Source organism: Pomacea canaliculata, linkage group LG14, assembly GCF_003073045.1.
Source record: "Pomacea canaliculata isolate SZHN2017 linkage group LG14, ASM307304v1, whole genome shotgun sequence".
Taxonomy (NCBI): Eukaryota; Metazoa; Mollusca; class Gastropoda; order Architaenioglossa; family Ampullariidae; genus Pomacea; species Pomacea canaliculata.
In genome coordinates this window covers 13,992,225-14,016,717 of record NC_037603.1, presented here as the reverse complement: position 1 = coordinate 14,016,717, position 24,493 = coordinate 13,992,225, and the positions used below count along the sequence as shown (strand labels likewise).

Here is a 24,493-nt window from a genome sequence, read left to right as displayed (position 1 = left end):
GTTCTCAATGTACACAACACACAAGAATACAAGTCCTATCAGTGTTTAGAAAGAATGGAAAAAAAAATATCCCAGATATCATCCAGCAATGCGGATCACCTAGATTCTGGGCAGCAGAATTAACAGATGACATGTTAGGGTATTAATAGGAACAAAATGTACCATAAACCATCCATCTTCCTTGCATTAGAAAAGCTAACAATGGGTCTGCTATTTCCCATTTATCCTACCATCCTATCCATCTGCAGTTTTCCTTACATACAGAAGGGGAAAGGGGCAAAAAGTATAGGGAAATAGGTATATAAGTCTGTTCCTACAACAAATCCCATGAAGCTGTAAACAAGACAATCATGTCAGCTTTTCTGCCTTCCACCTCAACTTCAAGACTTCCAAAATCACTGAACGAAAAAACATGTCAACTTTTCAGATGACACATGCAGTTCATAATTGAACAAGGAACATGATGCAAAAAAAGAAAAAAAAGGAAACCACAAAAAAACCCCAAAGCCAATCCCCAAACTAAAAATAATGTGGGTCACAAGAACAGTAACCAAAAATGGCAAGGGTTAATCCATGTTCATTTACCCATCTGATCCATCATCGATCCGACTTCCGTGATAACCAGAGCAAAAGGCCTGTAAAATCACGTCACCATTTTTTTTTATATGGATATCAATCAGTCACACCTGTCTATCTCTGTTTTCAATAGTTTTATACCCAGCCATTCCCATCAACACACAGTTTTTTTCTTTATGAAACTGCTGTTACTATGTCCGTCTTATTTATTTTTTAATTTGTATTTACTTATTAATTTATTAACTTTTGTAATTTGTTTAAATTATTTGACTTGCTTGGGATTTGGTTTTAGAAACATTAAGACACATCAATCCAGTATTTTGTCTTCATAAATGGTCTTTAGCAAACAATTTTTCATGCAGTTTGCACACAGTTTAAGTGTTAAAAAATGCACGACTCTAAATATCGTCCTGTCATGCCCTGTGACATTTTTCTAACATATTCATCCCACTTCCCTTTATACTTACAATCCTAAATTGTGAAAGTGAACCATTTCAACTATATTATAATAGTATATGATTATAACATTTGTCTCACATGAACTGTGCTCAATTTGACTGATTTTACATGAGAAAAAAGAGCACCACTGCTTACCTTTTGACTTGCTCAAGTTGGCTTTCTGTTTCAAGTTTGCGATAACAGACTGTTTTAAGCGCAGAGGAATGTTAAAATCTGAAATGATATCAAAAGGTTACAATAAAAAAAATTGTAAAAAGTTTTAAAACCAGTTTTGCATAAAAAGTAGTTGTACAAGATAACGAATCACATTTGTTCAAAATTATTTCCCTTGCAACGTTAAGCCTTATTGTGCTCTTGAGCAGGCCTGACTTTTCATTACCATCAATCAGTGTTCTTGCCTCAGAAATATCCTAATTCACTGATAATGTTAATTATGTCTGTAAAACTGAGCACACTATATCCATCTAGGTCCACATGAAGTTGAGGTAAAATTAGCTTGCCAAATATTTTGTATAAACAAAATGAAGAAAATTAAAACAAGGAGATGGTTGTGTTTCTTTCCTTGAGTTTCAGCAGGCATCAGATACAGACAAGAAACCCTAAATTTTGTGACTCCACTAAAGAGAACAAAAAGACCTACTTGCATGATGAAACTCGTCACTTACTATTTTCTTGGTCATCATGAACACGCCGTCTTTCATCTGCAAATGCTTTAATCCAGCGTTGCTTGATCTGTGCTGATTTAGCAACCATGAGGAACCATTTGTTGCGACTTTTATCATGTATTTTGATGGCGTTCCTCACATTAACATTGTACTGCGGATCTGCCATGAAGCAAGAATACAGTACAGTAAAACTCTCTATTTCTATTAAGACCTTCTGATTATGACCCCCTCTTAGTTACCACCCAAAATTTTATCACCGATGCATTTGGCTATATAAACATCATCCCTATTACAATTATCTCCCCAAACCAATCTACAACCAATGATTACATGATGAATATATGAAGTAAAATTTTTAAAATAATACTGCATGCTGAAGAAAATTCAGTACAAAGACAAATTATGATGACTTTCTTGGACAGATGAGAAAAAGTTGAGAGACAACTAGACAACACCAGAAATGAGTATCTGAATGTTAAATATTAAAAAGACTGTTGAAATCAATACGATGTTTTAATAATTTTACTTATGTTCCTTTAAAAAAGTAAAACTGCTTATATTGAGTTACTAAATGTAAGTTTGATCCAAAGAAGCTTGCATTGTCTTATGCACCTTTGCCATCAGGTATGTTGAAGATTTCACTCTGGTCAATGTTGACTCGCCCTTTGTATCCAAAGCTGTTCTTCTTCAGAAGATCCTGAAGCAGAAAGTGTCAGTGATAAAAGACAATACTCCTTTAGGTGTAAAAATTATGTTACGTTAAATGTTCTAAATTTTAATAAACAATAATAATCATCACAGAAATGTCTAAATCCAAGTGCTACAAAATACAACATCCATTTTCACTACTCACCTTTTTACAGTACACAAGCTGATGGTCAAAAAGGAAAAAGTAGCGCTCTTGAGACCAGCCATTGGCATTGATCTTGTTCAACTCTCCTGAGTAAATTAGTTCAGAACTTCCTTCAAGGATATCAGGACCCTAGAAAGGAAAATAAATAAACCTCTTGTTTTAACACTTTACAGTTCATAATTTCTTGCTCTTTAGCTGAGGCAATATGTTAAAAAAATTTTTTTTGATCACAAGTTTGAGTAAAGAGCCAAAATAATAGTTCTACTTCCCTGTTAGCAAGGTCTACAGCCAGGTTATTATTATATCATTAACTCTTTAACAGAACCGTGAAAGGTCACAGTGTTCCTGGTATCCCATTTCAGAGATTATTGTCCTGGTTTACTTTGAATCTCCATATGTTTTTGAAAAATTAATTACCATTATCTTTACTGAGCAGATGCAAAATGAATAGATGTTATAGAATCTTTATCCTGGAAAAATCATTTTGCAGATCAAATCAAAACTATCTGTGGGTAATCATCCTTCAGTATGTCTTTCAAAAGATATTAAACATATAAACACTAAACATATATAAACATTACAGACACACGAACACTAGGGATATATACATTTTATAGACATATAAACACTAAACATATAGAGACATTATAAACATCACTGTCATCAGTTTCTTTGCCATCCTGCTTACCTCCCAGTCATCAACCAACATCTGCCAACCTGCCAGTTTCTCTATACTCTCCATCTTTCGTTTTCTTTCGTTAACAAGTTTGGCAATCTTCTTCATTTCCTCCACAGCGGCTTGAACATTGTTAAAATCTGGGTGGTCTGCTGGTGTGTACTTGAGCAACTCAGCTAGCTGCAGGTGGTACTTACAGATCTTTTGCACTGGCGTCAACAGAAACCCTTCTAAGGGGATTTCAGTCATCTCTTGCAGTAAACGACATGCCTGCAATGATAAACAACAGAAACAGATTGTCTCTTACTAAGTTACTGCATCAGTTTCTCTAAGGCAGATAAGCTGAGAAAATATTGAAATAAAATTTGTTTTATTTAAATGTTGGGAAATGTCAAAAAAAATGTAAAATTTCCAACCTCAAAAAAATGTCTATACTGCTTTGCACGGTAAAGAACCCTGAGTTCTTCACAAGCAGCTGGATGGTTGTTGCAGTATTCTGAGTAGATTTCAAAGCCCTGGGTCTGCACACAAACAAAACTTAGTCCACTCAAAAAGTTGTGAGATAAAATTTCATATCTGGAATGTTTATCCTATTTAAGAACATTACTGCCAGCTTATTACACCCTGGGTAGAATTCTATAATAAAGTCTTAATAATATTATAATTACATACAAATCATAATCTTATAATAACATAAAAAGTCATAAGAAAAAAGCTAGACACACTTTTCTCTTCTTCATCATAAAAAAAAAATTTTGTCAATTTATGAACATGTGGGAGTGATGGATGTCTCTTTGGCTTGAGAAAACTTTTCCTGTCTTATTTGTCTCCTCCCTAGATCTTTGTTGACTATAGTGTCTCCTGTTGCCCTGTGCTTTTTTGTTGCACCACATACTCTCTTTTCATCCTGTGACTGTGCTGTCACTTTCAACTGTAGACCACTTCTTTCACTAATGGTCTATGCAGCCTATTGTTTATCAGGGCCAAAGTGAAGTTTTTTGCTAAATATGATGGGTTTTGAGGTTCATTGCTTTATTTTCCGTGTGTTTATTCTGCCTCTTGCTCCATGGAGTTTCTTAGATATTTATTATTCACTTGTGCATCCTTTAATCCATAAGTTAAAGGACCTTGTGTAGTGTAGCAGTTATTATTATTATGTATATGTGTTGTTGTGTTTGTAAAGTGCTTTGAACCTGCCTTGATGGTTGGGAAAAGTACCCTAGAAATCAACATCATTTCTTTATGCACACAAGCATGCATGTACACACACATACAATGTTCCAAAACACCCCCTGAAAACAATCATTTCTGCACATTATAACATGTCCAACAAAATACTGTCATACATGTATGTATTCATGTCTTGTAATTTTGACAGCTCCTGAAAATTAACTGTGAAGACATTTCCTTTTATGATCAGCAAAATGACCATTACAGTCGGACTTTGATAAGTCGAACTCGAAGGGATACGAAAAAAAATTCGACTTTAGGAGTTTTCAAGTTAGGGAAAATGGCGAAATAGGCGCAGGTTAATCATGGACAATGTTTTTTCCTGCTTAATTACTGTATTTTAACCGTTTATTATATTATCGTTTTACACGGATGCATGAAGTACAGTACTATACTATCGAACAGTACAATCAAATGATGACTGTAACTTTGTCTGCGATTGACAAGGTTGTCAGCTGACGCTCACCACTCGCCATGTCCGCGGAACGTACCGCACGGGCACAACCACCGACACGAACTCTAGTCAGTGCTCCTCCCGAGAGATGAAAGGAAATGTGGTAAAAAGCGTCTTTCTTGAGACGGTTTGGAACATAGTTTGGAACAGTTTGAGACATAGTTGCGTCTGCCTGGTGATGACTCAAAGTTCGACTAACGGAGGTTGGGAGCCAAAAATCTTCAAGGGGATATAAAATATATTGGTCTTATGGAAGTTAGCCGGGAACTAACAATTAATTCGATATAGGGAGGTTTTCGACTTAGGGAAGGTCGACTTATCGAGGTCCGACTGTAATAAAACAGGCTTTCCTAAAAAAAGCCCTGAGCAATGATGTAAAGCCTTTTTTCATGATCTGTGCCATTATCACTGAGGAAAAGGTCAGAAAGTGTAAGGTCAAAAGTCAGGTGCTATGACATTCATCTACAAATATAATAGCTACTGCAAAAATACTGCCAAAAAAAATTGATCTTTAAAATATCCTTCGTAATATACAATGCAATGAAACGCAGAACAGGTCTTACCTTGTCAAGAAAACAGTGGCCAAACTCTGTAAGATGTGGGTGCTCAGTGTTAACAACTTTCTCTAAGTCAGAGTATAGTTTGGTTGCAAACTCATAGATTTCTTCAATGTTGCCAAAGATGATATTAACTTTCTCTGATGGAAACATCTCAGGTCGTTTTCTTGCTTGCTTAACATATCCCTAAAATAATTATGCAATGGATTAAATACAACAGCAGCGTATGCATTTTAAATACAAGTAAAAAGTGTCATTTATTGCAAATTCTTTCAGACTTTTAAAACACAAATTTCACTTCTGTTATTCTATAATTTAGAGGATATTTATCATAAGATAATTTCAAACTGCATATAATTATATGTTTATATATATATAGAAGATAAAAAGACAACAGGAAGTAACATTCAATGAAAAGAAGTACTGCATGGTTCAAAGGCTAAGTAAATAAGTATATTTAGCCTGTTCATCAATGTAATGTTTTCACACAAATAACAAATCTTCCCTGATTAGTAATATGAAAGCATACCTCGATTACATCATGTAAGTGCTTAACATATTCCTTTTCAGCGGAAATGATCTCATTGACAACGTTGGCACGAAACTGAGTTTTGCTGGTGCTTGTTGTAAGCAGAGGCTGTTGCTGTAACTGCTGCTGCTGCAGCTCCTCCTCTTCTTGAAGTTGTAGAGTCATTTCTGCCTCAAGGCCATCTTGGTTGACTCGAAGCTGTTTATCAAAACAAAAAAAGTAATGCTTAAATAAGACAGCTGAATAGGTAGGCTTCAAGCAAAGTTCTGGATCAATTTCTATAGGACTGCATACACATTTCTGTGTTTGTTTGCTTAGGAGGTTGAGACTCAGATACTAAAATAAAAGGTGAACCTAAGTAGAAATTGGATATGTCAAATATGTGGCTATGTTTTGTTTACACCAATGCTGCCAAATATATTTTACAGCATGCCTCTAATTAAGAAAGCTATTTAAGTGTGACATGTAGGTAGTCAAACAGAGTGGACATGAGAAAGCATGTGTCCAACTTACGCACTGCGGGTCACCTAGGCAAGATGAGAATTAATCACAAGTATTTTTCTCACTCACTATTTTTGACCTACCATCTTATCCTGCAAGACTCGTGACACTGGTTTGAGCAAACAGGTGTCAAAAGTTTTTGATGTCCTGATTGCTGAATTAGATTGCTCATCAAGATCACTGCTTGAAATGTGAAGTTTGGCAAAGTGCTTTTTAGGATTACTGACTTCTCTTGACTTCCTTGTTTTCCTTTGACAAACATTGGTGGTGAGCAGGATTCTCTGTGGCATAGGACTATCCATTCTTTTTCTTGCTACTGACTTGGATGACTGTTTTAGTACTGATGTGCAAGATGAGCGCAGTGGTCCAGGTGAAGCATTAATGCCTAAAATGATTTCAGATTCTTCAGAGTCACCTGATTTAAAAAGATTTTTAAGTGATGACTCTAGCGGCATGGATAATCTATCTGTTCCAAGCACACTCTTCTCTGGGGTTGAGTTCATCAGTGTGATACCAGGAGTGAGGTGATCTTTGAGCATTCTGGAAGTCCTGGAGGCTGCTGTACATCCTGTGGCCAACAGCTCATTTGAAAGTAAAGTCTCCAAACATTTTTCACTTGTTTCTGACTTTACAACCGACTTCTCTTTTGTGTCAGAAGGCCGGGGTCTGACATTGGTGATTTTGTTACCTGCTGCATTTCTGCGCCAAATTTCCTGCAAGACTTTTCTAAAGCACAAATCTTTTCCACGACTGAGTAAAACTCCTGGCTCAAAACTGTCATAACCGGTGATCTAGGCAACCTGAAAAATGATGTAGCAGTTTTGCATGGTGACAGTGCATTCCGAGCGCGGGCGAGGTCTGAAGTGTGACTTGGTGCTGAGCAGTTGTTAAAAGCGTCTTCGCTACACTTGAAGCCATCGAGTTCCGAGGTGCACTTTGTCTCTGTGGGATGACGTTTGGGAGCGACATGCCTTACAGCAGGACGAGGAGAAAAAAGCTCCCACCTGCTACAGTCTGAGACGTCATCGTCCGCCGACGACAAACGACGATGCCGGAAAGCGACAGGTGTCACCGCGTTCAGCACGGGCGTCGTCGGCAATCTTGAACTTGTTGCCAAGGGGCTTCGGCACAACTGACGCGATGCTGACAGCCACTCGACGTCGTCAGACTGTCGTGACGCCAGCGTGTTGCAAGCGTTGCTGACGGTAGTCGACTGCAGCAATCGTTCCTGCAGCTTTGGTGTCATCTTGCTGACGCTGCTGTAGCTCAAGGCTTGTGCCAGTGTCGGTGCACACAAGAACTGGACTCTCTGGTTGACAGCCATGTGCTGAGTCCTTGACGAGAAGCGCTGTTCGTCGAAGTGCGTGGCACCATGGATACAGGACGGAGTCCATGCTTGCTTTGTGTAGGCGTCCAGGCCAGGCTGATGAACGACGCTGCTGTTACATGGGATGCGAGGAGTCGGAGTGTGGACAGTGCTCTTTTCTCCTTTGGTGATAGATTTACAAAGGGACACACAAAGCAGCGACTTCAGCAAGTTAGGCTTCCTTCGTTTGTCACTGTTTGCTGATTCAAGGCTGTTGCGATGTGAAAAACAAGGTTTCTGAGGTGCATCTAGCAACTTGACAGGTGCGTTCTTGAAAGTCGGCAAGTCCAGTTGGCTGTTAGTCGCTAATTTTCGTATGACGTTCTTGAAAGGGTTGACGATTTTCTCTGGAGAAGGGGAGGCACTTTTGCCAAGCTCCCTTATCCATGCGCTATATTCTGACATATAACTCATCCTCACATACTCTGCGCCAGATGGGCTGGAGTTGGAAGCCATGGTTGCTCAGAAAAAAACACGAAGTGCATCCCGAAGGAAAAAAAATATCAATTATCAAAATATCAGCACGAATCAGCCACAAAATAATCCTGGCATTCGGCAACGAAAATCGCTTGCAACAATGTCGACCTGTGCTCTGCAGCAGAGTGTTGGAGAAACTCAAAAGCACAAGTGTCCAGCTGTTTTCAAATGACAGGGAACACTGTTCAGAAAGCTGGTCCTGACGAGAACACCTCCGGTCGGCAAGAACGACGAAAAAGCACTTTCACTCTCACGACAACTTCGTCCGTATTAGGCACTGGACAAAGGCTCAGATAAAACATTTATAGACTACCCAGTAGATGGCGCCGAACAGGGGCATAATCCCTCAGATCAGAACCCGCCCTACAACTACCGTCGAGGTGATGGGATGGCCGGGAGCGTTTCGCACGTTTGTTAATTGTCATTCGACGACGAGCATTCATAAGTCTTGAAATGACAGGTGACAAGCTTACCCTCCTCCCATCCCCACCATCAGCGACGTAACCAGCTCATTAACACACCCTGACCTCCTGGGTCACGTCTTACGGCACACAGCGCCCTCCTGTGGCGCAACAGGTCAGATCAGGTATCGTGACACCTGCTGGCCGCCTCGGGGGTTTCCTTTGAGTATTCTTCTTTCTTCCCACCTCCTTCTCCCCTCATAGTGCCAAATCATCTCTAGGTAGAACCAAAGCAACCAACCGTCCTCACCTAAATCTTTTCAAAAGAACTCGGACTTGTTTATTTTCTTCTCTAAAATATATTCTTAATGTTTATCTTTTTAAAATGTTTTATTTGATTTAAGCATCATAAGCATTTGATTCTTCAATTAAAATAGTCTTAATGTTTATTTTGAAAAATAAACCTGCAAATGAAGCAACCGAAAAAAAAAAAAAAAAAACCTCGCCAAGAATGAGAAAACGGAACTTTGTCATTTAAAATATTGCTACAGTACATTCGGAAAAAGAACGAGAGAAGAAGAGGCTTAATCTACTTTCCGGCATATTTATTGGCAGACTAAAGATAGAAGGGGAGGAGAAGAGAGAAAGTGGTTGGGGTGACGAGAATGTTTGCACTCAACCCATTAATGCAATATTCTCTTTTTACTGTTTTCGAGGCGCCTCTTCACTCAAACTTGCGAGCCGCGGGAAAGAAACAATTCCTGTTAGCTTCAATAACTTGGTGATGAGTGGTAAGTGGAGCTTTAGCACTTAAGTTTAATCCTTCGTGGATGGCCGGGGGAAGATCACGAAGCCTTATGGGGCTGGAGTCAAGGTTATTCTTGCCACTCGAGGCAGACACTCTATTTTACGCCTGATCCGGACTATTCACCCGCATTTGTCATCAACGAAGCTCTGGTCTGACACAGCCAGTAGGATGGATTGTGTAACATGACGGTCGAGAAACACAATGGACCGTTGTCTGGAGGTATTTTGCGGGGGTGAAAAAAGAGGGCGGTCATTCCCCCACTACCCTGCCATCTACCAGAAAGCTTAAGGTAAGCGTGGTCCCCTAATCTTTTGATCGCTAAGATATGATATTAATGATTCAAGCCATTTCCTTGTGTGTAAAGGAGGTGCCCATCTTACTCGCTATTTTTCCTTCCCCTATCTCACTGACGGGACTCCTCGACAAATATGTGATAATATTTGGCAAATTTGCTATGAGGTGGCGATGTAAAAATTCTTCTCAAAAATTCAAACATAAGTGTCAAGTTTTACTTAGGTTCAGATCCCTAACATATGAGCATCTTTGAGTGTGAGGCAAATTGTAGAAACTTTAACGCGCGGAAATGGTTAAAAACGAAATACTTATAAATGACAGTGAAGACGTGCTTTGGTTGGTTTTGAAGCGTAGACACAGACTTAAAGAAATTGTGTCTTGGATGTTGGTTGCAGCTTTATTTAAACCAGATTTCAAGGCGATATTTACGTTTCGATGCTTAACTATAAGCATTTAAGATAGTTGAGACAGACACGTCAGAGGGACACGAGTCGATGATGCGTGTGCGAGGTGGCAGGTAGGAAGGGTATGGAAGAAGAGATTAATTTGGGTGGAGATGTGGGAAATCAGTGCCGCTTACTCTGACAAAGGAGGCTGGAAACCACCCGCCTCTGTTCTCGGTGGAACCGTACCACCAGTGCTTCTCCGACATGTCGGTTACTCTCACAAGGTCACCGGCTCGGAACCCCAGCTCGTCAGGGTCCATGGTCACGTGGTCCCACAAGGCCTCAGCGTACGTAAAATTCTCTTCTTCGATCATCTGTGCACAACAGTTACACCAACACAGATTACAAAAGGTCAATCAATTTGATTAATGAATCGAATGATTAATACAATCTTGCAGGCGGAAGGGGTTAAAAACGAAACAATTGACAGAAAACAAGCAGAACATATCTAGAATTGGTCTCAAGCAGAATGTACGCTTCTACATGAGCGTTATCACGCGCTATATAAATCACTCATTTAATCATCAATAAGGTGCTGATGTTCTTATTCTCCTTTTTTTTTTTTTTTATCACACTTGAAAGCCTGCTCAAGAAATGAAACCGGCAGTGATGTGCAAAGTCCGTTTTGCTTGGTGTCGAGGGGCATAGGCGAAATTTTCGTAGGAACCTACACTCTGTGGTGTGATTTGCATCTCCACATGAGCAGATTGGTAGTGACAATATGATGCTGATGTGGGGAAAATGAGGCCGAACGTTTAAATTGGTCGAAATGCTACGGGATGGGGGTGGGGAAAGGGAAACGATATACTTTTACCCGCGCTCCACGCCCCACAAAGCAGACTGCACACATTACCTGGTCCAGTGTTACGAGAGTGGCCCGGGATGCTCGGGTGCTCAGCGACTTCTCCTGGTTGTAGTCCACAGAGAACTCCGATTCGTCTGACGAGTCGTCTTCCACTCCCGAGGATCTGTGGTGGGCGTGCATGTCGGAGCCTGAACAAACAGGTGGGACGTTATACAGTTGGGTCGACTGCATGGCACCGCGCTTAACCATAGCACATACATTACACTTGGTGAGCTGCGGATTCATCGGTCATAACAAAGAGGCAAAAGGGAAACAACAGGGTAAAAAGTGCAGTTTCATCGGCCCTAACAGCAAGTCAAAAGGGAAACAAAAGGGAAAAAGTGTCTACGTCATCGGTGTCATTTCATTTTAAACTTTTGCAAGAGGTCTTTGCCCGAACGCCATCGCCTGCGCTTAAATGAGAAATTAATTGTTGAACACAAGACACAAGTGAAGATGCAAAAGAAAGAACAGCGATCGAGGACGAAAGTGGGGGATAGAGGTGGAGAACTGCACAGAATTATAGTGAATGCTCCATCTAGACTGTAGTCAAATTATGCGACCTTTGCCCGGTTCAAATTGTTATAACGCAAATGAATAGCGCGCGCTGTTTATAAAAACATGCACATCCAGGGCATCGGAGACTCCGGAACTTTGCAGTCAGCGAGTACGCACGTACCTATGAGGCTGAGGTAGTTCTTCTTGCGGTGTAGGCGGTCCAGGTTTTCTGGCATGCTGTGAGAACGGACGATGGGAGTCCGCCTCTGGCTGCGGGGCACGATCTTCTCTGTTCTCGATTTGATGGGCTGAGGCGTGGACATCTGGAATAAACATAAGCTAACGCTCATCATCCGACTCAATGTGCCGGCACTTAAACTGATACATCTTAAGCGGTGTGACGGGTAGGGTGGGGTGGGGGATTCTGGAAATAGAAACAATATTTTTTTCTGTTTACAAACACACTTGTCAGCGTGGTGGTGATAGTGATAATAATGATTACGATGATGATGACGGCAACTCTCCACCGTTAAGGACAGACCGTTACTTTTTTTTTTATTTTTGGTTACAATTCTCCCACACGGAGGGAGGGAGAGGGAAGGGGTAAGAGAGGGAAAAGGGAGCCAGAGACTTAAATTTTGACACTAAAAATCTTAATCTTGTTTTATTTTAAGTAAAAACCGAATTAGACGGAGCTTCTTACGCATCGTTTTACTCTCTCGGCAAAAGTGAGTTCAGTGTGTGCCCGCCTCTCAACCATGCTGTCCTCTTCTAGCAGGATCTCCACCTGCACGCACACGTCCTGCAGGCTGCCGCATACCGCAACGCCGTGCCGCATCATGCTTGCAGCAAAACCCCACGTGTCGTAATACTGCAGACTACTTGTGGCCAACGACTCCCAAGCCAGGGAACTGCAGACGTGGCCAACATCAGTCGACAGCCTCCACACAAAGTAGACACTTCCGGAATTTTAAAAGCACGCTTCTCCTCGCATTCCACACGGAAACTTGTCTCTTGTAAATGTTCCTGTTTAATCGAGTACTCTTCAAGACCCAGATTTGAACACAATTCAATTGTAGTTTCAAAACATGAAGATTTTAAAATGTGTCGCAGCGAATCTCCTCCTGTAAAGCTGATTAACATCCGTCCATGGAATGCCTTTGTATTTGTACAAATGGCGGAAGTAGTGTGAAGGACCACACCATTACAACGAGTACTATATTGGTAGCCACATCTGACTATAATTCCCAGCAACAGAACGATGGTGATCAGACAGGCTGAGAATCAAGCAAACTGCGTCGATAAGAGAGAAAGGTCCTCATAATGATCATAAAAAAACTCGTCACTCTTTCGATTTCACAATGATAAACTGCACCTCTTCCTCTTCTTTTCTTTTAAAAAAATCCTCGCGGTACATACTATAATTAGAAACGCTTTAAAAATAAAAATTCCGCACAATGTAATTAGTACAATATCTGATTTTCAAGGACGTAAACTGTGTGTTAAGCACAGTTGAGCAGCGACTTCTCTACACCGAAACCCTTTTCTGCCTTGGCGGTTGCTAGTGCCAAAGTGACAATTCTGTGTCGCATCTCGCAATCTGTCAAAACTTGACATTCACTCTAGAGTTTTATGTTTGGCCCCAAATGAGCGGTATTTAGCACCTTTCAAATTCCTGCTACGTTACTCTCGAAATTCTCTCTTAACGACTGCAAACAACTACTTTCCAAGTTCTCTTGAGTTTATTAAATTGACATTAAATTTTAATGAAAAATTATATACGCTTTCAGTATTATATATGAATAAGAAGGAACAGGTCAGAATGTCCATAAAATCATTTCAGCACTCGACGCGCCATTGCACTAGAGCCTTATAAAGCAGGTTGAGTGATGTGCCCAACCAAAAATTGTCAACCGTTACAGGAAATCGTTTACTTTGTGTAAGCTAAAGATTTAAAGTTGATGAAAGAGATCACTTGTATTTACACAATTTTACTGGCTAGTTCACAGAGCAAGCCGAAGAGGGAAGGCGTATTGTGTTAAAATTTATGGCCATGATACTCACTAGCTGAAGTACACACTTTCAGCCCTACACAGTCAGATACGTTATTAGAGGGGTAGGGAAACCCCTTCGTTTCGAGCAAAATCGGTTACGAAAACGAATGAAGAAAGGGCGTGCAGTTTTACAACTAACAAAATCTATCCTAATTATGAAATTTACGATGAGTTTGTCAATGATAACTAAGCTGACGACAAAAGAAGACAAACCAAATATACAGTTCTACCAGGACTAGTCACAGCTACCAGTTAAACTGATCAAATCCCGGACGATAACTTCCTGCAGAACTTGTCGTACTGAATGAAGTCCAGTTGTGTAACATGGCGTCAGAAGAGACAATCACCAGTATCACAATCCACTCTCAAGAATACCATCTTAATGGTTCAGAAATCTGTTCAACACAAGCAGCACAGCCCTCAAACGCCTGCTCTACCACTGCACCGTGATATAGCGCTAACACGCACCGTTACACTCGAACACAAACTTTCCCGAGAAACCGGATGATCAGCGACACAGGCGAGGTAAGTAAAATCTGCTCCAGTTAACAACCGAATGAACTTTATCCACGTCCGAGGTGGTGACAGCACTTATCGCGTTGTACACACGTGTACACACAGCTAGCGCCATGTGGCAGACATAGCAAGTGCGACTAGTACTACTTCCCTCAAGGAGAAAGTAAGGTCACCAAGCGAGCAGCGACAGGACACAGCGGACAAGGAAGTGATTAGAACGAGACTAGGAAGACGAGCATGAATACAGTTCACGTCTACAAGCAGCACATTTTATTCGCAGTCAAGTCTCCTGTAAGAAGTGAACTTTACAACTATCGTTCAAAATGTCGATAATAACAACAATGAGAATCTCTCCGTGCACGGATAAAGAACTGAGAACTATACTCTTGATTACGCAAGACATTTCTTACTCTACAAAATTGTATCATTAGCTTACTTTCTTTCGATATGACAAATGGCCCTAACTTCGATCTATAAACAAAGTAGACAGAATGTCTTCTCGAGATAAACCTAAACTTAAAAAAATAAGATATGTCTATAAAAATGACGTCTACATCCGTCACAAATATAAAAGTTCGTCAGCTAAAAAAATTACGTCAGCCATAAAATGACGCAAAATAGTCTTGATTAGAAAAGGCGCAGACATGGCCTGTCTGCTTGAAATGATAAGCGTATCTTCGTCCTGGCAAATGATCGATGTTTAATCTAGTGGCCGGTATACGACATGTATGTTTCAACAGAGGAGATAAGAGTGTGTACCTGCTTAACTGCACTTAACAACCGTGAAACTTTATAGTTATTTAGTTCCTCTTTGTTTTCTGTATTTGATTTTATTTTTTGTTAGTACAGTTGTTTATTTTTTTTATAGTTCATATGTCATTTGTTTTCCTGTCCCTCACATGCTGTCCGTGTTTCGTTCTTGTTCTTAAGCGCTAAGAGCATGTTCACGAGTGTGAAAATGCGCTTTACACATTTTGCATTTATTATTGACAAATTATTATTATTATGACATTTATTATTATGACAAAAAGCAGAAATATACTTTGGCAGAAGCCTGGATTAAAAAAGAAAGGCTAGAGCTGATTATGTCGATAGGACTTGCCAAAGATCGCACAGATGTTTATGTCAATATTATAACACGTGAGGTATGTAAAGGCCACTCAACCGTTGCGATGACCAGGAAACAAACTAGTTTTTGTGATCAGGACAGGAACAAATATTTCAGACACTTCACAACAAAAGAATGGAAAAGAAATGAAACTATTGCTGCCAAGAAACCGATGTAAACATAAGCCTCTTCCGGAGTCCAAACGGTGAAAGATATGTTCATGACCTAGTTTGTGGGAAAGGGTAAAGAAACCAGGAAACAAATGTAGTAAAAAAGTAAATAAAATCTGTATGATCAATGAATTTATGAATGATTCATAAATCTTTACTCGAATAATAAATAAAATGCAAGATATGTCTAAATGATCCTGGACTATCTCGGTGATTTAAGTCTCACCTCAAACTACACACTGTATTCTGTTAATCTGTCTTCAAATTATTCGTAAACAAAACAAAAACTAACAACAACAACAACAACAACAACAACAACAACAACAACAATCAGCAGCAACTACAGGCGCAGTTAACAAACAAACGCCTACTACTGTCGGTCAATATTAATCTTAGTTTTCTCCTTCTCAAAGATTAGCTTAGAAAACAAAGTGAGACAAATCACTTACCCGTCGCGACTTGGCCAATTTTGCAGCTTGCAAAGCCGCTGCGTCCAAGCGTCCACGGTTGCCAGGGCGACGCAGTTCCACCAGGCTAAGTATGGAATCGCACTGCTGCAAGGAGGGCCCTGCTCCGAGGGTTCCTGGGCCTAGCGGTCCAGTGGCTCCTACTCCAAAGGGCCGGAGAATTGGATCCGTGAGCAGAGAGCTGCCGCCTAAGGAAAGCAAATCGGCACGCCAGACGGTTTATTGAATGTCAGCGACCTTCCACGACTGGCAAAGTCGTTGCAGTCTTTACCATGCAATCTAACACAGATGCGACTGAAAAGCAGCGCAAATGCTATGATATAAAAACAACAAGAATATGATATCGACAAATGTCAGCCATAGTGGGTCTGATTTATGCCGCCATATGCAAAGCGAAGTGAGTGCCGAGTCCTTTCTTTCTTTCTCTGCCGAGCTGGTCTGGTGGTGCTGCCGCTAGGCACCAGGCAGCACGAAGCTGATCGAGGGGCAGGATTCAGCCTTGCCGAAATCAATTTAGGAGTCACAGAACTCGGATGTACACGTCGTTAACAAAGTCCTGCAAATTATTGGTTTCGGCAAGTTAAAGACCAAAAGCGCTGACGATCGTGGCTAGAAAGTCAAAGGAGATTACTCTTTCACACAAATCTTACACGCACACACACACATTGCATCTGTACTCAGAGGAGCATATTTTTTAGAATTTTCCCCTAAATTGCTAAAGTGAAGCCTTTACATAAGAATTCCATCAAACGAATTATCTGCACCTGTTTCCATGCACATTTTATGTGTAATATAATAATTAAAATCTATGAAGGAAATATTATAAGAACAAATACATAAAATGGGCCTGCAAAATAGATATTAACAACGGTGAAACATTTATGGTAATTCCCAAGAGGATACAGTTTTAAGTTACATAACCGTTGGTATCAGGACGTGTATAGTGGATTGCTGTCTGCCGAGACCAACGCTTAGCCTCTTGCGAAGTTCTCCGCTGTTCGTCTCAGCGAGTCTAAACAATGAATGTGACTAAACCGAAAACTTTGTACACAACTGTCTCGTTTTAGTAGTTAATCTGAAATGTGAATAAACTGGAAGCTTTGTACACACCTGCCTCGTTTTAGTAGTTAATCTTAAATGCGAATAAACAGGAGGCTTTGTACACACCTCGTTTTACTAGTTAACTGGAGAAAAATCGTCTTCCAGCAGTCCAGTAATATAAATTCGTGGTTAGTATCGCTTCCCTTTTCAAACAAGTGACCGTAGGGTACAGACTCTAAAATGTATAGGATTTATTAGTGTAATTGCAGATCAGCTCTAACACAAACGACAGCTGGTTCAGCCAAAAAGCTATAAATGTGGTGCATTGAAAATATGAACTAAGTCCTACAGTTAGGGCTCATGATATGGCTGCACATAATATATGGTTGTTCATGATATGGACCTCGACAGACGGGTATTTGTGACCTGCAAGTGGTCTAATGGATGTCTGGAGGTTTCAGCCTATTTCATCATATTCAGCACCATCGCATGCTGCTGATATGCATTTGCATATCAAGCTCAATGACAACTTTCATAAAAGAACATCCATAAAAGCGATAACGAAAAATTAAAAACTGCTTCGTCACTTCCATGTCCCAAATTAAGACGCACATTTCTTTCCGGGAAAAAAATGCCCAGACAGAAGTGAAAGATTTCTGAAAAACTTTCGGCGGCTGTTCGTTGAGACTGCCGGGTAAGAGGGAGACGTCAAATCACTTGAATTAGGAAACAGAGGAGGAAAGCCTACGGTGAGCTCCACCAAAGATAAAGGAATAGTGAATTTAAAGGGTTAAAATATTTCCCCACGTAAGGATAAACAAAGAGAATAATTTAAAGACGAGAATGAAGTTGCCCACCAAAATATGGGAGCGAGACTGAAGGAAATTTCTGGGCAGCAGCGGAACAGCCGCCTACACAGGGAGGGGCGAGGACACTGGAGTGTGTACAGATCAATACGACTGCCATCTGTAGAAGGTTAGGGTGACACGCCGAGCTGCTCTGGGAGAAGCACAAAAGACTGGTCGTCAGCACTGACTAAGCACTTACTGGAACACTGATCCGTAAGGCGAACTCGATAAAGTGGATGAAACAATATCAAAGCCTCTCAATATTGTAGATAAATAGAGAATCTTGATCATGTGAGATTTTTTTAAAAAGTCTGGCATCGCCACTTTTTACTGGAGGTCAAGGACAAGGCTGACAGAAGACAGCAAAATTGCAAATCGTTAATACCCAAGAGAGCCTAATACGTGCTCAGAGTCTCCAAACTTGCTTCTCTTTTCTTTTTGAGGATGGCTGGCTTTCACAGGAGAGAAGAAAGGGGAGATGAGGTGTGGAATTTGTTTGTCAGTGTTCTATTCCGTGCCAGCAACTAAGGCTATATCACGGGAAGGATTAAGTGTGGAAATAAAAAATAAAATTGCTTACCGTTTACATTTTCATGGCCGACCGTGCCAAGTAAAATACGTATGTACGGCTGATGGAATGTTCAGTTTTGCACAGAAAATGCGCTTTCCGATTTGGACCACGAATACGATCTATTCCCCATAACGATCACTTTTAAGGTCATTGCTTTCTGCGCTAGAAAAATAATATTCTGTTCTATATAATACTTGGACACTTTAAAGAGTCCAGTTATCACCAATCGTCAACACCCCTCGTAGGTCTTCAGCAGACTAAGCCATGATGAAGGGCTGTCATGGACTAGCGGTGACCGTAGGACACGCACACATACGCACACAATGCTTTCACACTTGACTCCTCTTCCATCTGGCGACAAAGCCTGCTTAACTACTTAATTGTCCAGGTTTAGTAAGAGATATCCCGTCTGGGAATCAAGCCTATCGTGAACACGGCTACAAGCACAGTTGTGTTCTCTCATACTCATACCTCCCTTCATGCACAGTTAAATCAAAACATTGGTCGGGCTTTAGACGTGGGTCACGACTGTTCTCGTTTCATGAACAACTTTTAACTATATCTTCCGCATATGTATCTGGCTTTTGTTCTTCGCAGACCTCGCATTGTTAGCTGACATGCTCAAATCATTTGTCATGCATACTTCTATATCTACAAATGGAAAAATACACATGCATGCGCGCAAGCATCGCAACTCCTTCCCACCTCCAAACATGGCTTGAAATAATCATCAATTTCATCGCAAGAGTCCTCATGAATACAGCTATCGGCTGTTTAATGACAAGTTATAAAGAACTCAATACCATGATAGTCGGGATACAGTTGCTGCCTGCGCTCACAAAACAATACCAGCTGTTTGCGCGCGCAAGAGAGAAGGTTGGGAAGAAAAAGCGGACTGTGTCCGTTGGCCAGCTTTTGTAGTGACCAAGAGGAATTGCTATATTTTAGCCCCAAATGCCGAAAACGCGACGAACTGGCCTTTAATGTTATTCTGACATTTGACCACCGAGGTGGCTGTCCCACACGCCCCACCCTGCCTCCACTCCCACTGACCCATCAGGAAAAGGTAAAGACACTAGAGCAAGCGACACACCTGTTCCCTCTGCAACGAAAACTTTGTGGATTGGGATATAAAATAACCAGCTTTAGTCAGGCGCAAGTGAAGTTTACAACTTTCAAAATTAGTCAAATCATTGTGCATTGTCCGACTAAAGATCAAACTGGAAGGATGTATTGTTTGGCTGTATTTAATAGTACACAGCAGAATGTAAACAAGAAAGATGTTAGGAAGGCAAACAATGAAAATGTACTTGTAAAAAGCGTATCTGTATCAGCAGCTAATAATAAAAGGTTTGTATGAGGCCTGCAGGTGAGCACCACTATCCTCTTGCTATCTCGCGCACACGTTATTGTCATCTGCCAGGCATCTTGCTGACGTCACGTTTGTATGAGACAACAGTCACGGTGCGCTGCGTGCTTCGCGCTTTCAACATTGGTTTTAGAACCAGATGAAAACGAATTAAAAAAAATAAATAGTGAATTTCGCCTTGCGCTTGTGTAAGTAGCGGTGAGCAATTTATCTTCCTAACAATAACCCGGATAAGGAAGCCGGGGTGTGACAAAGCGACATAAATGATGTTGCAAACACGCTTTTCAACCGAAGCATGGATGACAAATGTTGACGTCAGTCCACATAGAAATAATAAATACACGATTTCCTTCTAGCATCAGAGGTAACAAAGAGAATGGGAATCGCTAAACAAGCGCAAACAGGTGCAGACCTTTTACAGGATACCACTAAACTAGCCCAAAGAGTTAAAATGCCGGGAGTTACAAACTAGGCCTTTGCTATTTAAATTACAAATTACAATTAAAAAGTGTGTCCATGGCAAACATATTACTGCTTATCTAAATTAGATTAAATAGAATATTAATTTTTGGATCTACTGATTTTGTGTATCTCTTATGTGCACATAGGTGTGCACCTGCATGCACACATGCTCATTGCAAGATGTCTCTTTTCCAGATAACTGTGCTAGTCATCAGCTCATGATGCAAGCAGAAGCTTAAATGATGCAACATAAAAGTGCCACAAAAACAACATGCTTGAAATGAAATTTAAAACTGCAGATTAGAATATAAACTGTGTCAGTAATAAGTCTTAAGCAGCATACAGTCACAAACAATAGCGCTCCACGTCATGAAACAATACTGATCATATACACACACAATTGGTATGATGAAAGAACACAGCAAGTGTCCACCACATCTGAACTGAAGGACAGCCTTAGAAAAAGGAAAAAAGAAAATCATTATATCATGCAGTCACTGGTGTTGTTACACAGCCAAAGGGTGCTGAGCAGGATGACAGGGCTACACAAACATGAAATGCTTATTCTGAGAGAGGTAAATGGGATAAGATGTCAGTTAATTATTTTTGTTGTTAATTTTCCAAGAAAATATACAGTATACACCAATCCTGTATACCTTCTTCTGAGCTTGTGCTGTCATATTCTAAGCCTTCATCTTCACAACTATCTTCTGCAATGAAAACAAACTTCAAAACATCAGGTTAACTTCCGAGTTTTAAATCTGTACATTACTGCAGAATTCCTCTTATGGAAGACTGCTCAATGCATACAGCACCCAACAGAAAGAATCTATGAAAAAAAGCTCAATTCAAATTGTTCCAAAAGTCACTCCTTGCAACAAACCCAAGAACAGCCACCACCAAAACTATTGTTGCCCACATAAAAGGAAAAAACTGATATGACCTGAGTTTTACTGCACTAGTTGCTAAGCACTGAAAGCTCTGATTTATTATAATTTTAATTGATTAAATTTTTTCTTGACATTTATATTCATTTGTATCTGAGAAACTAATAATGTAATGCAACATTTTATTGGAGCGTATACTGCACAAAAGGATTACCTTCACTGTGAGTGCATTTTCATGACTAAGTACATGTATTAGAATACTGATAAAAAATACTTGCATATGTTTTTTTTTTAAAGTCAAGTGACTGTCAAAATGATGTGATGTAACTAGATTTCAACAGACAGTATACTTTCTTATGTAAATTTAGATTTAATAATAAAGCACGACCACAGTCTCTCCTCATACAAATGTAATAAAGGGAAGGAAGCTGATATTCTGGAGGTTGCATTTTCAGGGAAGTAACTCTTCTGTGCTACCTAAATTCCTGAGAGCTGAGCCTTTAGGAATTATCATATCATACTTTCCAATCTGGAAGATGGGATCGAAACTAAATTATGAAGTGAGATTAGAACAGGTGCAATCAAATGAGTTATATTTGCTAGATCCATAAAGAAATGATATTGAATTTCTTTAATATAAATGTTGAATTCTTATGAAAGATTTACTTTCATCAAATAAACTGCTAAATAGTGAAAATACAAATCCGTTTTAGGATTTGTACCAAACAAAGAAAGTTCACTTTCTGTAATTAAGGAAGGGATCAACAAGATGCTACAAGTAAAAACCATGAAATGCAAATCCTACCCAGATCAGACTTTGGTCGGGGTCGTTTACGCAGTTTGTTCCCCTCTCGTCGATATGTAACATTTGTCTCCTTGACTTGCTCCAGTAGATCAGCCCATCGAACAGTAAAATCTGACTTGGGACGTTCTTGTTTTGGTGATGGGGAGTTGCGAAGCTTGACCGTACTTGTAAGATGACTTGCAATTTCTGGTGGTATCTGCTGTTAGATGGATAAAATTCTTTTTTCAGAAGTATTTTTCAAACTCTGCCTTTTTGATATGATATTATAATCTACTTATGTCACAGAAGAAGGTACAAACACAATACACATCTGTATGCAAGCACTCACACACAAACAGAATGTATAAGTTACATAAACATAATTGCTGTATATTCCCTTAGTTTCTTTTGCAGTATCTTTCTTCATACAGTCTCAACTCTCTATCTTGCCACATATCTTGTCAACCCTGCCTCTTGCCACACTAAGTAGAGGAATGTTTCCCCCAGAGTTAGCCCTAGGACCCATTACCCTCTTTGTTGACACCTTCATGTAGCAAGGTAACTGTTGGGTGGGTGGTAGTTGAGATTGTACTTGTTTTCATTTATTCCACATCCTCCCCATTTCTTCTGATCTTTCTTCCTCACAATTTAACTCTTAAGGTCAAAATGTTGGAGAAAATGATCCCTTTTGATATCTAATAGTCTCTGTTGAAGGCCAAATATTTTAACTTATGGCAGAAGAAAAACTATTCAACCCAAGGGAAGAAGGGAAGCAAGGAATACACGCTTTGCCAGATAAAATCCATTCTTTTCTGATGAAAATTCAGTCTTCAACCTATATGGAAAGTGTAAGAATCTGCATGTGCTTTCTACGGACGTTAAATGTACTTTTGAAACTGTAATCAATTTAAAAAAAGCAAATTGTAATCAAAGTTCATTCTTTCAAATGATTAACATATCTATATCCACAATTACAACTTGTTAAGAATAATGACTATGCTCAAAATAAGTATTCACGTGATCATTTCGAAGCTAAACAAATTTTCTGCAGCACACATTTCTCATATAGTAGTGACTTCCAGCAAAAGCCCTTGAAAAGCTCTCAAAGAAGAAAAAAGCTTAAGAGAAAAAGATGTATTCTTAGTCACAAAAAGATCACCAGGCTCACCTTCAATGACTCACTAGATCCTATGTTGACATCATGCTGAATGCCACTGTCATTACTATTACTGGAAGTTATCTCTCCACGCATGATCATACCGAGTTTGGAATATTCCTGTTTTGGCAGAGATGGCTTTTGCATCATTATGTGACTAGCACCTGCGGTTTCTCGGCCATATTCCACCACATCCTGACTGTCTGTTAAGGTCGTGTCCCCTTCCAATGTTCTATTCAACAGAGACATGTCTCCTTCCAAGGTCACTGTGGATGCACTGGACGGAGATGCTGACCGTGGAGAGGTAGAGAGAGGCGTCAATGTATCTTCTGAACTCCGACAGTCCGAGGCAATATCAAATTCACACAAACTGTATTCCCCAGAATAGCGCTCTGACATTCGCTGACCTGGTTGACGTCGTCTAGATTCCTTCCTGGTCACTGCCATTGAGGGATCCACTGCACTGCATAGATCTGTTGTACTCTGGAATTCTCCTTCACTAAAACTTGGAACTGAGAGTCAGAAGAAACTCTCCGAGAAAGCGTAGATGCCACAGGGGAACCCGGAAGAGAGTTCATAGCCCCAATATCATCATCATTCATGAAGGTAGCTATGGGAGGACTTCCTGGTTCATCAGGATCCTTCTTGGAGTCTAGGCTTGTGGTGGAATTCTTCCTTCTGAAAATTCCTTTTATGGAAACTTTCCTAGTGATTGGTTCTCTGGCTTCTTTCCTTGCTGACACGGCAGATCCTTCATCTTTCTGTTGAGATTGTGATTTGCTGCTGCTAGTTTTCTCTGAGAAAGACTTCCGCTTTTGAAGCATTCTCTGGATGAAACCAGGTCTCTGTGACTTATTTTTGTCTGTTCTCAGTTCTTCTGAGTTTTGTCTATGAAGCCTTACTTCTCCCCCATCACAGACATCTTGGCTGAGGGAACTAGAGTCTACCATGGATATGGTTTCCATGGCTTCACAAAAACTGTTATTTCGCTTCCTCACACCATCAGGTACCACATCCACTCCTTCCATGGCTAAGTTCTGTTCAGATTGACTAATCTGCTCCCACAATTTAAACCCATCCACAGACATGGGCCGGTTAGCCCCATCACGAGTGCGGTATCTCCGTGGTAGAGACGACACCAGACCAGCAGTGGTGAGAGACTGGGTGGATCCTGACTGTGATCCTGATACCGAGTCACTGTTGCTGCTGCCTAAGTGGTTGGAATTCCAGTCCAAGTAGTGGCTGAAATAGAGCGTGATATCTTCGGTAGAGAATCCCCGCTCCAACAAAGAGAAGATCTCCTCTCTCATCTCCTCCTGGGAACCAATATTCATGAAGCTTCCACGCAGAACTGCTGTGGTGTCGCTGCCACTTCGCTCATACTTGGCATTTGTTACTTTCTCGTCACATCCTTCTCCACGATCAC

General features: G+C 40.3%; 1 protein-coding gene across 4 annotated transcripts in view; it reads right to left on the bottom strand.

Annotated features, from left to right (window-relative positions):
* Nucleotides 1-23,663, bottom strand: part of LOC112555429 (rho guanine nucleotide exchange factor 4-like) — a 29,667-nt gene extending 6,004 nt beyond the window's left edge. Inside the window, exons 1-16 of one of the 4 annotated variants that reach the window (XM_025223829.1) lie at nt 23,080-23,663; nt 21,933-22,131; nt 20,897-20,950; nt 15,932-16,137; nt 11,816-11,957; nt 11,146-11,285; nt 10,427-10,606; nt 6,000-6,197; nt 5,477-5,656; nt 3,646-3,750; nt 3,242-3,499; nt 2,554-2,682; nt 2,313-2,397; nt 1,701-1,859; nt 1,171-1,248; nt 586-635 (exon numbers count right to left, since the gene is read on the bottom strand). In XM_025223829.1, the coding sequence (XP_025079614.1) occupies nt 598-635; nt 1,171-1,248; nt 1,701-1,859; nt 2,313-2,397; nt 2,554-2,682; nt 3,242-3,499; nt 3,646-3,750; nt 5,477-5,656; nt 6,000-6,197; nt 10,427-10,606; nt 11,146-11,285; nt 11,816-11,957; nt 15,932-16,137; nt 20,897-20,950; nt 21,933-22,131; nt 23,080-23,514 (2,586 nt within the window). In that variant the 5' untranslated portion in view covers nt 23,515-23,663 and the 3' untranslated portion in view covers nt 586-597. The remainder of the gene's footprint in view (nt 1-585; nt 636-1,170; nt 1,249-1,700; nt 1,860-2,312; nt 2,398-2,553; nt 2,683-3,241; nt 3,500-3,645; nt 3,751-5,476; nt 5,657-5,999; nt 6,198-10,426; nt 10,607-11,145; nt 11,286-11,815; nt 11,958-15,931; nt 16,138-20,896; nt 20,951-21,932; nt 22,132-23,079) is intronic. The other 3 variants (XM_025223826.1, XM_025223827.1, XM_025223828.1) reach the window with 3 other exon arrangements.
* Between the last annotated feature and the right edge of the window lie 830 nt (nt 23,664-24,493).